We start from the raw sequence: 16,137 nt of genomic DNA, 5'->3' as shown, positions 1-16,137 counted from the left end.
TTCATATTTCGGAAATTCTTCAAATTTGTATATGCTTAAATTTTGTGTTTTCGTTTCTAAATGAATACTATTTTGCTCTTTTTACTTACTGATACTTTAGTTTTATGAGTAAGGAAGAAGCTAGATTTTAAATCACGTCAAAAAGGTGTGTTTTAAGTTCTTTCACTTAAAACAGAAAACAAATGCAAGTAACGATTGTTTCTCATAATTATTGCTAACCCAGGCAACGCCGGGTATTTTTGCTAGTATATATATATATAAATGGATGTTGATAAATTTGTTCTCTAAGATCTCAGAAACTACCCGGCGGATTTGGCTGAAACTTTCACCGTTTGTTCTTTTTGGTACTGGGGAGGTTTGTAGACCAAATCGAAAAAAATCCGACTGTTAGTTCCTTTTTTATTCTAATATGTCCAAATTTTCGCATAAATTCCCCAATATGACGGTGAAAAAATACATGCACATATTAAAATTATGTGTCCATCGAAAGCGCTTTTTTTTCTGCTGAAGATGGCATCTGTTAGAAAGTTCTAAGTTGTATGAAAAACGAGATATGAGCTTTTTTTGTTCCATGTTCTAAAGCTTTCCTCAACCCAATTCATTATTTAGTGTATCATCTCAACGCCCAGTTCATAGTTAGAATTGTTGAATTTTTATGTGTTTCGTCTGACTGAGGCTTATCTCAAGTCAAATCTTAAAGTAACGTTTTTTCTTTTTTCCCCAAGATTGGCTAAAAATAACTAGATTTGGTTAATTATTTTCCATTGAAACGGAACTTTAGTGTAATTAATGTTTTTTTTAATTATTTGTGCTAATTGGATTCTTTAATCGTTATCCAATCTAACAGCAGAAACCTCGCCAAAATTTATGCAGAAAGATTTCAGTAGCGAATGCATTTGGCAGTTTTTTCAACTGTCGCGGTTTTTGAAGTCAAAGACTACGCAATAATGTTTGTCAGCTTTCACCATGTAAACAAAATATCGTCAATCAAAGAATCTTTCAAAACTTTTTTTACTGTAAAATAATCCAGCAACTAAATCATGCAAATCCATAAACAGCACAAAAACTTCCATTAATGTGACTTTGTGCACAAATTCAAACCATCGCCAAATTTTACTACTTATTTTGGAAACATTTCGGATGAAATTGTTTAGCGCCATTTTGTGGTGCCCAAAAGTATTTTAGCATATGGCGACAATATCTCTTTAACAAAAATTAGTAGCATACCGTTTTACAAAGTAAGGAGGGGGAGCATTATCCAAGGTATCCAAAACGATTCCCGCAAATTCGGTAACATTTTAAATCGCACCAAGAACCCACAATAATTGAAATTTTCCAAAATAACTAAAGCAAGTTTAAGGGGATCACTGACGCGCGGCTATATTTTTTTAAACAGTTCGTTCTTCAATAGACATACAGAGAAGGTAAGACTCCATGTAGAAAAAAAATAAGTATTAACTGATAAATCTTTTTAAACATGTGAAGTTTAATTTCATATTTCGGAAATTCTTCAAATTTGTATACGCTTTAGTGTTTTAGTTTCTAAATGAATACTATTTTGCTCTATTTACTTGCTGCTACTTTAGTTTTATGAGTAAGGAAGAAGCTAGATTTTAAATCACGTCAAAAAGGTGTGTTTTAAGTTCTTTCACTTAAAACAGAAAACAAATGCAAGTAACGATTGTTTCTCATAATTATTGCTAACCCAGGCAACGCCGGGTATTTTTGCTAGTAATTTAATAATATAGTTTGTTAAATGCTTTATTGTGACAAGGCTGAACTGGATCCGGTAACTTAACTGTTTTACTGATAATACTGCGTCATTTCAGGGGAATGAAGAATCGAAAAAGTGGTCAACAATAAACGCTACCTACTGGAGTTTAGGGTTAATACACTGGAGTTAGGGTTAACATTTCAACTATCAAACTATCATCGAATAGGCAATTGCTTCGTTCAAATGTAGAAAGCCATTTTCACGCGTCATACCTTGATGAGCGATTTTCTAGTATATCTATAGCTATCAACTCCATTTTATCATATTACAATACAAAAAGTTGCATTTCTGAACCCTGCTTGACGCACTTACAGCAGCAAACTTTTGGATTCGTCATTGTCACTCAACATTCTACTCTGGCATCTCCTTTTTCGAATCCAACGCGATGGAAGCAGCTTGCTTTAGTTTCAGTTTAAATTCCCTTCGAAGCATACTTTACTCAGCTTGTTGCATTCAAAACATCAACTGTATTGAGCTATTCGCTTCTAGATTTAGCGTTTTTCGTCGTATCAATCAAATGCTTTAAATCTAGTTGTCTGCGATGAAATTTGAAGGCTTAATTTCAACATCCGTAGGTTAACATTTTGACTAGGGCGTCCAATTTCGCACCAATTTCAGTCCCGTGGGATTTTAGAATCGTAAGAAGTCAATCTTGCGGGATCTCGGGATCCCGCGGAATTGACTTTATTCTTCAAAAAGTTTGATTTAAATTTATAACGTGATTGCTGAAAACTGGCGGTGTAGCTCCACTGCATTGGGTTTTATAGAGATTAAATAAATGTGGCAATCCAGCAAAAGATCCCCAATAAACTTCATCACCTATTAAAATAGATTTTGCTTTTGAAATAGAGGTCATGTTTGGTTTTTGTTCAATAACTGCAAATTTCCAACAAAAGCCATGTCTATTCGATTTGCATATTTAGCTATATCAATATAACTGAATTGATTATTTCAGAAAGAGTTTAAATCCTGCGGAAATTCATTGGACATCGCTTAAAGGGAGGGATGTCCAATGACGGATGTTCGCCATAGGATATACTCCATATACTTCGTATACTTTCAAGCAGTTTTTGACATATAGCGTATACCCTCAAGTTTCATAAATATCCCTATTATGGCATATTATGTATATAATCACATAAACATATTGTGCGTAATGGATTTCTGGGAGTATACCCTCAGAAAAATTAATGGGAACATGGCTGCTTACGCCCTTTCTGAAATAATCGATTCAACTTACACCGAGGACACACTTGTTGCTTAATTAACGGTGGTCATTGTATCCGCGCATTTAATGTTAATTATTTTGGTCAAGTAGTAGCCTAAGTAAACGTTTTTGGATAACTTCGCTAATTTTACCTGTCATTTTAGAGACATTCTAAAACATGAACAGTTTAATAACATATGCACTGTCATGCGAGTCACCCTGTGTTTCATCCTTGTTTCAGTCGTCTCTTTTAGAGTCGTGACGTTGCGAAATATTGCAGATTGCTCAGATAATTTATCCAATATAATTTTCAAGATACCACTCACATTTATAATATTAGCTTAACGATCATATAGACATCAGCAGGCACTTTCTATCGGCTAGAGGGCTTAAATAATGTCAGGCTTTTTCTTCGGAAAAACATATTGTGCATTTTTAGTAAAGTTTAGGTTTTGAGTGCATTCCTTAAACCCTTAGGCTTACATAAACTTTTCAATATTGCATTTAGGCTACTTCAGTGGATTTTGCAATCTGTAATACACGTTCTCATTTTTTTCTAAAGCGCAATTTTCTGGGATTCAAATTTTAGTGACGGGTTTTGAAAGCGTTCGTAATGTTTACGCATCTTCCCAATGTCTGAATGAATGAAAACCGAAACCTCGAATGAGAAAATCAATGCTCAGAAAAAAAACTGCTATTTTTATCGTGTTCTTAAATGTTAAATCCCCTGTTCATCATATGCGACACAAAGTTTTCCGTGCTCTTATTGCAAATATACAAGGAAAGTGATTCAAACTTCAGATGATGGTTGTGAAAATATTCATTTTATGAGGGGCAAATGTTGGAAAACGTTTCCATAGAAAAACTTTGCGGGATTTTGCACTCGATCCCATGGGATTAATCCCGCTAAATATCATTCGGGATCGGGATTTAGGGATTGGAAACCCTAATTTTGACCCTGTTTTTGCTTAGAAAATTGTCGGTGTATTTTTTAAATAAATGTGTTTTAAATGGGAAGTCGTATTGGCCATAAGAAAAACAACATGTCTCACAAACTTTTTACAGAAAGGCTTAAGCAATCTACAACAGTACTGGTTCACTGATTGTCGTTAGGGCCATTTAATTTAAATAGCAGCCAACGGATAATAGCTTTAAATCCAGACTTATAAACCACGAGAGTCTAGTTACTTTCCGGATAAAAATAGTTTTCAACTTTCTGCTATCCAAGCTGGCTCTAAACCAAATTGTTAAGCTTCTCTGGAAATTTTCTCCTCACATCAGCATTCTGTCCGTTAAGAAAAAGTTTTATTCTCCAGAGCTCTATAAAATAAGTGTGTTTCATCTCCTTTATACGTATAACAGAAACTTTTCAATGTTTAATTATTTTATTCTCGAAATTCAATTTTTTATTCCTAAAACAATGCGTCCGCAAAATTTGATATATCAATGTAAATGATTCCCACACTAGTGTCCGTTTGCAGATAATTTTAATATCGTTACATTTAGGTAAGGTATTTTTAGGTGAAGCAGCTAATTAAATTTAAATTAAAAATTTTAGAGAAGGAAAAATTTAGGCAGTATAAGCAAAAAAGCTATTCGCAAAAAGCTGTATACCACCTATTTCTAATTCTCTCAAATTTTTAGTTGAAATTTTGCTACCTGCTTTAGAATTAACCTAAATTTTTCGATATCAATATTAACTGCCATTTTTGAGTGTTGCAATCAATAAATAGTTCAGTTATTAAATTTTATAATTTTTTAGTGTTAACTAAGCTTATAGAAGTAGTCCTCAGAAATCAAAAACAATTTTATATTTAATTAATAAAAAAGGAATAAATCAGAGCCGAGTGTTCATCTTTAAATGAAATAATACATTTGTACCCGTCTAAACTATTTTGATGATTTTGATGCCTTATATTTCTCTGAAAAACATTTTCTCATTTTTTGGTCTTCTAATCAAAATTAATAAAATGTTTCACTAAAAATCAAACTTGGTGATTAATTCACCCGTAAAGGTCTCCTTTTTAAGCTGAGTTGTCACTAGTCTGAAAACTGTCCCCATAACTCGAAATACTCACTTTGACATAGCATGAGTAACACTAGCCTAAAAACTGTCCATAGCACTTAATACTCACTTATCACAACATTAGTATAACTAGTCAGTAGTACTCTGGTTTTCGCGACGTTTCAAAAAAAAAAAAAAAAAAAAAAAAAAACAGCGAAAAATTCAAGTCCAAAACACGAATGTTGACTCGGGCCAGGGACTAGAACTTTTGGACTGTCACAGGGAATTCTGTACGCATGGTTACCTTTAAAAGAACAAAACAAAATCAAAAATCTTCAAAATATAAGTTAAATAGTTGAATAAATATTGAAAAGCAATACTTGGAAGTTGGTTTACGAAATTTTAAATAAATGTTTAGCAAAAAATGTTAGTATTAATGATTGAAAAAGGTTGAAAAGCTCTAGATTATCGGAAATATACATCTAGCATACGCAAACACTCTCCTACAGCATCCAGAGACTGAAATTTTGCCTATGTTTTGTCTCATCATACTGGTAGCATCAACAACAAAAATATAAAAAATTCCTAAAACAAATCGCATTTTCAATTCTCCTGGTTGCTGTAGTAAATGGCGTAACATTTAAATACCATATGAAATTGGTTGGAATTCCAACGAATTTTTTAAAGGCTGATTTACTTCAAAACCAACTCAATCGAAATTACTTTTATCTGTAACGATACAATGCTGGTCATCTAAAATAGAAAAAATGAAGTCGTACACCAGATGTCGTACACCAAAAAAAAATGCATACACGCATTTTTGAGTTGTAAGACTCGCACAATAAAAAAAAAAAGAGGCAATGTGCCAAACTGAAACCAGGAATATTCCTCCTTTTTTTTGGTGGGGGGGGGGTACGTTTTTCCACTAGTATTGGCTGTTTTAATGTAGATAAGAACAAGTTTTAGCAACTGTAGTGTGTGTGTGTGTGTCTGTTAGCAACATCAAAGTTTTTTTTTTTTTAATTCCACGCTTTTTTATTCAACACTATATAAACTGATATTTTAAATAACTATTTTTTGATGACGTTTACCAAAATTTTTTTCATTGCTTTATTTCTAAACTTTGTAAACGAAGAAAATATACAATTAGAGCACATTAACATTTAATTGTGTTTAAAATTTCAACAAATTCATTGCTTGGGCTGGGTTTCTTGTTCCCTTAGAAATAAACTGGGCAAACTGTAAAACTCGTAATCATTCAAATAACATTTCCGTAAGATGAGCTACATTTCAGGAGCTTGTTTATTTAAAACTATAATTAAGTTCCGTAGTAAATAGTTTAAGTTCCTTGGAACATTTTAACAGGTAAATTCATTTACGTGACTACATTTAAGTAGGAAATATTCAGAATAGGGATATATTGAAGTTTATTAGCACTTGTAAAAGATCCTTATGAATTGCATTATTTTCTAAACTAGATACGAAACAAAAGACACTTTCAAATTTTGTACACAAATGTTTAAAAAAAAATACTTCTTTTAAAACTTTATATGCTTAATTTTTTTCTTGTAACTAAATTTCGCTGTTCTTTTTGATACAAAATTACCTTAGTTTTCGACGCCATACTTGTGTATAGTTTTCCCTGCTTTGCACCAGTTTTAATATTGAATAATATGGGGTTGGAGGAAGATTAGCATGTCATCAATCTGACTTCCTTTTTGGCGCCAAATGTTGCTAAATTAAGCGGCATTTCAAACCTACGAGAATTTACTGGAATATTTCCGAATATTCTTCCGAGACGATAAACAAATGTGTATCCGATGTTTAGTATTGTTGAATCGATTATTTCAGAAAGGGCATACGTTCAATTGAAATTAACATCACTTACGCCCTTCCTAAAATAATCGATTCAATTAGTTAGAGAATTAGTTGTCGGTTAGGTGTAAATTATTCGTTTCACTCTGTTGCTTCTCTACTGTTGTTGTTGCCCTACGTGGAAATATAGAAACTTCATCAAAATAGAAAATGAGAAGATAAAGTTTGAATGCTCTTAAAAATGGAACTAAGCTGCAACGCTTATTGTGATTAGTCCCTAGCATAAGTAATTCAAATTTTTATGAAAATCTTACTAATATTATATATGCGAAAGTTTGTCTGTATGGATGGATGTATGGATGGATGTATGGATGTTTGTTACTCTTTCACGCAAACACTACTGAACGGATTTTGATGAAACTTTACAATAATATAGCTTATGCATCAGAATAACACATAGGGTAGTTTTCGTCCCGTTATGGGGGGGCAAAACCCCCTTAGGGGGGCAATAAAACACAATTTTTGTATAAATTCTCTAATATTGGGATGAAAAAATACTTGCACATATTTACATTATATCTCCATCGAAAGCTCTGATTTTTCTGCTGAAGATGGCACCTGTTCGAAATTTCTAAGTAGAATAAAAAACGAGTTATGAGCTTTTTAGATCCATGTTCGAAGGCTTTCCTCAACTCAATACAGTATTTAGTGTATCATCTCAACTCCCTGTCGATAGCGACAATTGTTGTATTGTTGACTTTCTTTGCTTTTTGTGATTGTTCAAGGCTTTTCTCAAGTCAAATCTTGAAGTAAGTTTTTTGCACAAGATTGGCAAATAATACATGATTTGGCTGATGATTTTCCATTTAAACGGAACTTTAATGTAATTAATGGTTTTTATTATTGTTTATGCTGATTGAACACTTACTCATTATCCAAACAACCAGCAGATCGCCAAAATTTTTGCAGAAAGATTTCCGTAGCTGATGCATTTGGCAGTTTTTTCAACGTTGCTGTTTTTGAAGCCGAAGACTACGTCATAATGTTTCTCAGCTTTCACCATGTAAACAAAATATCGCCAATCAAAGAATTTTCAAAAGACTTTTTTTACTGTCTTACTAATATTATATATGCGAAAGTTTGTCTGTATGGATGGATGTATGGATGTATGGATGGATGTATGGATGTTTGTTACTCTTTCACGCAAAAAACTACTGAACGGATTTTGATGAAACTTTACAATAATATAGCTTATGCATCAGAATAACACATAGGGTAGTTTTCGTCCCGTTATGGGGGGGCAAAACCCCCTTAGGGGGGCAATAAAAACACAATTTTTGTATAAATTCTCTAATATTGGGATGAAAAAATACTTGCACATATTTACGTTATATCTCCATCGAAAGCTCTGATTTTTCTGCTGAAGATGGCACCTGTTCGAAATTTCTAAGTAGAATAAAAAACGAGTTATGAGCTTTTTAGATCCATGTTCGAAGGCTTTCTTCAACTCAATACAGTATTTAGTGTATCATCTCAACTCCCTGTCGATAGCGACAATTGTTGTATTGTTGACTTTCTTTGCTTTTCGTGATTGTTCAAGGCTTTTCTCAAGTCAAATCTTGAAGTAAGTTTTTTGCACAAGATTGGCAAATAATACATGATTTGGCTGATGATTTTCCATTTAAACGGAACTTTAATGTAATTAATGGTTTTTATTATTGTTTATGCTGATTGAACACTTACTCATTATCCAAACAACCAGCAGATCGCCAAAATTTTTGCAGAAAGATTTCCGTAGCTGATGCATTTGGCAGTTTTTTCAACGTTGCTGTTTTTGAAGCCGAAGACTACGTCATAATGTTTCTCAGCTTTCACCATGTAAACAAAATATCGCCAATCAAAGAATTTTCAAAAGACTTTTTTTACTGTGTTAAATAATCCAGCAACTAAATTAGGCAAATCCATAAACAGCACAAAAACTTCCATTAATTTTCCTTTTTGCACAATTTCAAACAATCACCAAATTTTATTACTTATTTTGGTAACATTTCGGATGAAACTGTTTAGCGCCATTTTATGGTGACCAAAAATATCTCAGCATCTGGCGACGATATCTCTGTAACGAAAATTAATATCATATCGTTTTACAAAGTAAGGAAAGAATGGGGTGCATCATCGAAGGTACCCCGAAACGACTTTCGCAAATTCGGTAAAATCGCACCAAGAGCCACAATGATTGAAATCTCCCGAAATAACTAAAGCAAGTATAAGGGGATTACGAGCGCAGCTACTTTTTTTTTAATCACTTCGTACTTCATTAGCCATACAGAGAAGGTTTTAGACTCCGTGTTAAAAAAAAAAAGTATCAACAGATTAATCTTTTTAAACATGAGAAGATTAATTTCATGTTTTTTTAAATTTGCATATGCTTAAATATAGTGCTTTCGGTTCTAAATCAATACTACTTTGTTCTTTATACTTATTGCTATTTTAGTTTTATGGGTAAGGAAGAAACTCGATTTTTAATCACGTCAAAAAGATGTGTTTTAAATTCTTTCACTTAAAACAGAAAACAAAAGCAAGTAACGATTTTTTCTAATAATTATTACTGACCCAGGCAACGCCGGGTATTTTTGCTAGTATATCATAATTTTTGAAAGCTCTTAGATGGAAGAGAAAAATGATTTTGAAGAAAAAAAAAACAACAATTGATTGAGCTGCGGCACAATAGTGGTTCTTCTCCTTCGGGTCGAAAGAACTAAAAAACAGTCTTCTGCAGGTGCTGTAGCTCCTGGTTGGTCTCGAACAAGTCTTCTGCACACAGAATCTTTGGATTGGTATTGATCCCAAAGTCACTGAACAAATACGAGACACATTGAGACGTCTAGCAGCATCAACCTGTGACAATCCCATTTCCATCCATCCAACTGCCCGCCACCTTAACGAATCGGGTAAACGACATCTCTGAGACATTTTCGAAACTCTATTGACTATTGTTACCGAAACTGCCAACATTAGTTGAAACTCAACACAACTTACACACAAAAGTACGAAAGCTTGATATTTGCATTTTTTTCTCACTCATAAAAATCTGTTCTTTTCTATAAAAAAAAGTGGTACCTATCGTTTTTTATATATGATTTTAAAGTTCGTTATCATCATTCATGCAAACTATGCATTTTATTGTTACCGCCATTTTTTTATGGTGAGCTTCGAAAAACATGTTGTACCTAAACTTTTTGAGGCCAGTGTAAGTGAAACCCGCTCCCAAAGTATCCAACTTAAAAGAAAATCTGTTGAAACGCATATTAAATTTTCTTACTTAAGTCACTATTCCTTGTCGGCCAGAGTTGATGATGGAAACAAGCACACACGCAAGGAGTCGTAAAGACGGCTGTACCGCAGCTCAAGTTTCTGGAATGTTAAACTTGATTTTTTCTTTAGAAGGAGTTTTATCAACGAAAAACGAATAACGTTTCAGTTCTTCAACAAAAATATGTTTCGAATATTTTCATATGCATATTGTATTGTATGCCTTGAGTCTTGAAAAAAACTGATTTCACTCAAATATCCTTAAAAAAAAGTTCTTGAATAACTCAAATAGGGTTTTTTTTTCTCATTTTCTGAATGAAGGGTAGGTGCATTAATTAACTATTTTCAATATGCAGAAGGAAACTTTTAATACGTAGACACCGTATAGAGTTTCGTTAAGGGTCGGATTAAAACTTAACGGGGCCTAAGTAGGTATGGGGCCCATTTTTCTAGTCCGAAAAACTTTATCGAAGGCAAAACGGGCCTTTTCTTTTTACTTAAGTGTCTTTTTCGCTAATAAAGCCCCCCCCCCCCCATGTTTTTTTTTCTCTTTTTTTTCTGCGGCAGTATTTTTTTTTTTTGGATTGACCTTGAAAGAGGATGCGTATCTCAGGAGTGAGAAAGTAACTCCTTTTAAGTGGGGTATACAATATTCCTAATTTCAGGGGCTGCGGGAGATCGCTTCCCTCCCCCGGAGAAAATTTTGAAGAAAAGATACAAAATTCTGTATTTTGTAATTGGGACTACATTAATAAGATGAAAACGTAGGCTAACAGAAACCTTTTCAAAGTTATACGTTCTTTTACAAATTTAGATCAACCACAGCAAAAATTGCTACTGGTTCGACAAATCGTTGACATTTACCCACAAAGAAGAACGAAGAAGGAGAAAAAGTTCATCTTTACTTGCTCACATCGGCTTTCTGTATAGTTCACTTTTGATTATTTCCCCAATCCACCGACAAACAGAACACTACTAAGCCATTTCTTTTAAAGCATTTTATACGTTTTTTTTTTTTTACTGTTTGTTCATTTTGCATTTGATTCTTAGAGATTTGGAAAATAGGTAACGAGAGAGTAACAGCTTGACTATTGGGACAATTAACACACTTCATAATTATAATAAGATAGAAGTACTAACAGAGGAGTTTCAAAGACTTTTTTTATTATTTAAAAAGACTCTATAACAATTTAAAATATTTATGGCACTTCATTTGAACTTTCCAGTCTGACATTTTAATACTTGATTGTATAGTTTTACAGAACTCGTTTTACTTTTCTAAGAAACGCATGGTTTAAGTTAAAATATAGAAGTAACCGAATAATTCTCATAACAACAAATTTCTTCAACTAAAAGTAGTGCAGAAAAAGAATAGAAGTAATGTAATAGTTTTTACTCCTGCTAAACAGATGAACCGTTTGCAGTAGAAGTAAGATAACATCAAACAGTAATGAAGAAACTTCCAAAATACTGAATAATGGGTTTAAATGAAATGCAAGATATGATACATGCAAGTCTCAAACTTTGTCTCAAGTGATATGCTTCAGAAACGCGAGAACCATGATTTTAGCTTTTTTGATCCAGGATGTATTGAGGAGCTGACTTAGGCATATTTTGGTATCCCCCCGCTCCTCTCATTTGTTAGAAATCTTGTAACTTAAGTTCATAACTGTATTTTTCCAAATTCTCTAGGTTTGTTCAAGCATTTGGAAATGAAATTATTTTTTTAAAGAACGTTTCATTTTTTTAAGGACGTATCATTTCTTTCCATGATTTGGGGGCCCCCAACAAAGGGGGCTCTAAGCTATAACATGTTCAACTCATGAACAAATCCAGCACTGGTTTGTTTGAGTAATGAGCAAAAATGTTCATTTTGTTTTAGGTGAACTTTACTGCAACAGCACGTACGACGGGGTTTCTTGTTGGCCTACCTCGGCGGCTGGAAGTATGGCTTACGTCCCTTGCTTTGCTGAGTTCAATGGAGTGAGATACGACGTTAACAGTAAGACATTTCAATGCTTTCCTTTCTCTTTTGAGTAACTATGATTTCATTACTTTTTCTTTGAAAAGTTTCCGTTTTGATTGTAATCCTATCAGAAGACATTGAAATTAGTTAGTCGACTCAATTTTATTTGACTCATAATGTCTAAAAACATAAAGTCGAAATACTTTTTCCTTACTCAAAGGTAGAATTATTAATTTTATTTCGCTGTATTTAAATTCAATTTATATTTTTAGAAAAGGTATTTTTTTCTCCTCGGCTTATGCACTGTTTTCCATTATAAAAATATTTTCAACTAGCAAAAATACCCGGCGTTGCCTGGGTCAGTAATAATTATTAGAAAAAATCGTTACTTGCTTTTGTTTTCTGTTTTGAGTGAAAGAATTCAAAACACATCTTTTTGACGTGATTAAAAATCGAGTTTCTTCCTTACCCATAAAACTAAAATAGCAATAAGTATAAAGAAGAAAGTAGTATTGATTTAGAAACGAATGCACTATATTTAAGCATATACAAATTTAAAAAACATGAAATTAATCTTCTCATATTTAAAAAGATTAATTTGTTGATACTTTTTTTTTAACATGGAGTCTAAAACCTTCTCTATATGGCTAATGAAGTACGAAGTGATTAAAAAAAAGTAGCTGCGCTCGTAATCCCCTTATACTTGCTTTAGTTATTTCGGGAAATTTCAATCATTGTGGCTCTTGGTGCGATTTTACCGAATTTGCGAAAGTCGTTTCGGGTTACCTTCGATGATGCTCCCCCATTCTTTCCTTACTTTGTAAAACGATATGATATTAATTTTCGTTACAGAGATGTCGTCGCCAGATGCTGAGATATTTTTGGTCACCATAAAATGGCGCTAAACAGTTTCATCCGAAATGTTACCAAAATAAGTAATACAATTTGGTGATTGTTTGAAATTGTGCAAAAAGGAAAATTAATGAAAGTTTTTGTGCTGCTTATGGATTTGCCTAATTTAGTTGCTGGATTATTTAACACAGTAAAAAAGTCACAGTCTTTTGAAAATTCTTTGATTGGCGATATTTTGTTTACATGGTGAAAGCTGAGAAACATTATGACGTAGTCTTCGGCTTCAAAAACAGCAACGTTGAAAAAACTGCCAAATGCATCAGCTACGGAAATCTTTCTGCAAAAATTTTGGCGATCTGCTGGTTGTTTGGATAATGAGTAAGTGTTCAATCAGCATAAATAATAATAAAAACCATTAATTACATTAAAGTTCCGTTTAAGTGGAAAATCATCAGCCAAATCATGTATTATTTGCCAATCTTGTGCAAAAATCTTACTTCAAGATTTGACTTGAGAAAAGCCTTGAACAGTCACGAAAAGCAAAGATAGTCAACAATACAACAATTGCCGCTATCGACAGGGAGTTGAGATGATACACTAAATACTGTATTGAGTTGAGGAAAGCCTTCGAACATGGATCTAAAAAGCTCATAACTCGTTTTTTATTCTACCTAGAAATTTCGAACAGGTGCCATCTTCAGCAGAAAAATCAGAGCTTTCGATGGACATATAATGTAAATATGTGCAAGTATTTTTTCATCCCAATATTAGAGAATTTATACAAAAATTGTGTTTTATTGCCCCCCTAAGGGGGTTTTGCCCCCCATAACGGGACGAAAACTACCCTATGTGTTATTCTGATGCATAAGCTATATTATTGTAAAGTTTCATCAAAATCCGTTCAGTAGTTTTTGCGTGAAAGAGTAACAAACATCCATACATCCATCCATACATCCATACATACATCCATACAGACAAACTTTCGCATATATAATATTAGTAAGATTGTTAAAATATTCTACTTTACAACTCAATGGCTTGACAATAAAATAGTTATTAAGAAAATTATATTAGAAATAGTTTTCAAAAGATAAACTTATTACAATTTGAGAATTATTCTTAGGAATGATTACAGTCATAACTGTTTTGCTTAGTGATGTACCTGGTAATTGAGCCTCAAACTTGCTGTTAATTTAACTGCTATTATTTGAATATCTTGTTCCATTTTGGAAGAATATTAATAATGCTCTGCTCGTCTAATTTACCAACAGTTTCAAATTAAAGCATCATTGACTCTCTAGTATTTATTTTTTTCTCGGGAGAAAACTTTTAGTACTTAAAGTAAATCAAAATTTTAGAACTGTTGTTAACGTTTAAAAAAGAAAATACATTTCCTACTTACCTGAACTATTTTTTTAATCTCCTGGTCTGAAACGTGAAAATAATCAAACTAAGATATGACGTTCCAAAAAAGGAAGTGCAATCAAACTGAAAAAAGTGTTAGCAAATAAAAATATAGTCAGGAATTCAAAATGTTTCTTCCTTGCTAAAAACGATCATACTCTAACATTCGGTGTAAGAATCATTCTCTGATATTAACAATTTGCATTGTGGGTTCAACGGGAGAAACTATATTTTACAATTCAAAAATAGAGTAAACCTTGGAAATAGTTTATAAAAATTCATAATTATTCTTCTGGAGTCCGTTTTTTTTATCATTAAGAAATATTCCAAATAAAATGTCACTCAGAACTTCAAAAATATTATTCTTGGCGGAGTAGTGTAGAAAGATCCTTTGCTATTTAAAAAGATCGTCCAATGTAAAAAAAAAAACTTTTGAAGGTTTAAAAGCAATCTGAAGTGGTCAGGTAAACGTTATTATCTGCAGAAATGAGTTTTCAACTCTCAATAAGGAAAGACATACTTTAAAACATTTTTGAAATTTGATAAATATATATACAATATATTATCTCTTACAACTTAAAAGAAGAAAAAAATTATTCTTCCTAACATTGCCAAACATTGTAAAACTGCGTTTTTAAATCTACAATTTCTAAAGATTTTCGAGTGATCCTCCCGCCCCTTCAATTTTGAAAAAAAATCGTGGGAAATAAAATTCTCCCTCTAACATCAACGAAATTGAGCTAAAGTCACGATTTTGGATCTTCAGCTTCGAAAAATTTCCAGTCCTCTAACACAAACATTACCGAAAGATGACATGCATTCGCGTTTTCAAAATTTCTACGAAAAATAGAGAAATGGACCACAAATATCTCCTCTCCAGCGCCCCCCCCCCCCCCCCACATTACGCCTAAATACTCTAAAACTTCGATTTTAAAGGTACAGCTCTTAAAAACCTTCGGAAGACAGTCCTCAAAACCCCTCTCCCTAAAACAATGCAACATAATGTACCTCTCAGTAGTTGGAGTTTCAATTTCGAAAAATTGCCGAGTAGAGCAAGCCCGTACCTCTTCTTCGCCAACACCTAACGTTACCAAGATCGCCTAAAAAAGTGTTATTAAAACTACAATTTCAAATTCCCAGATCCCCCTATTTCTGAATGAATTTAATATTTACGATTGGGTTCATATTGCTGATACTTAGATATAGAAATGGCTTCCGCCTGAAACCAGAAACTGAAAACCTCTCTATATATATATATATGTACTTATGTAACCCTCCCTCTCCTCTCTAAGTTTTCGACGTCATTATGATCTTCCTGGAACTAGGTCCCAAGTAATGTTCTAAGGCTTTAGTTCATGAATGAATATTAATATTTTTCATTATGAATTGCTAACATTATTGGTTTTATTGAATTTCTGCCAATTGGCAAACCGCCATTTGGTAGAAGTTCAAAGCGGTAGGTAGGTGTAGGGAGAGCGTACCGCCCACTTCGCCAGCGGGCGCTACTGGTCATTGGGATCCTCCTGGAGATTTTCGGATTTGCGGAGATTGTCTAGCTATGCTAGGCAGTCTGAATTTAGCAACAACAACAATAAATCATGATTGCATGATTCATTCGTGTGATTTTTGTCTTTCCCTCAGGCAATGCAAGTCGATATTGCTTGGAGAACGGAACTTGGTCTACTTGGTCAAATTATCGTTCTTGTACACCGCTGACATTGCATGAAGAAGAATTTTTTCAGGTTAGTATTTTATTTGTTTTTCTTTTTCCTCTTTTTCTATTAGTTAATTTTGAGGACTCA

The 16,137-nt window shown here is 33.1% G+C and overlaps 1 protein-coding gene across 1 annotated transcript in view; it reads left to right on the top strand.

Moving 5' to 3' along the window:
• Positions 1–16,137, top strand: part of LOC129221384 (diuretic hormone receptor-like) — a 165,390-nt gene that overhangs the window by 107,256 nt on the left and 41,997 nt on the right. The window contains exons 3-4 of the mRNA XM_054855853.1: positions 11,996–12,115; positions 15,977–16,077. Of these exons, the coding sequence (XP_054711828.1) occupies positions 11,996–12,115; positions 15,977–16,077 (221 nt within the window). The remainder of the gene's footprint in view (positions 1–11,995; positions 12,116–15,976; positions 16,078–16,137) is intronic.

This window comes from Uloborus diversus, chromosome 4, assembly GCF_026930045.1.
Source record: "Uloborus diversus isolate 005 chromosome 4, Udiv.v.3.1, whole genome shotgun sequence".
NCBI lineage: Eukaryota > Metazoa > Arthropoda > Arachnida > Araneae > Uloboridae > Uloborus > Uloborus diversus.
This window is presented reverse-complemented; position numbering and strand designations above follow the sequence as displayed.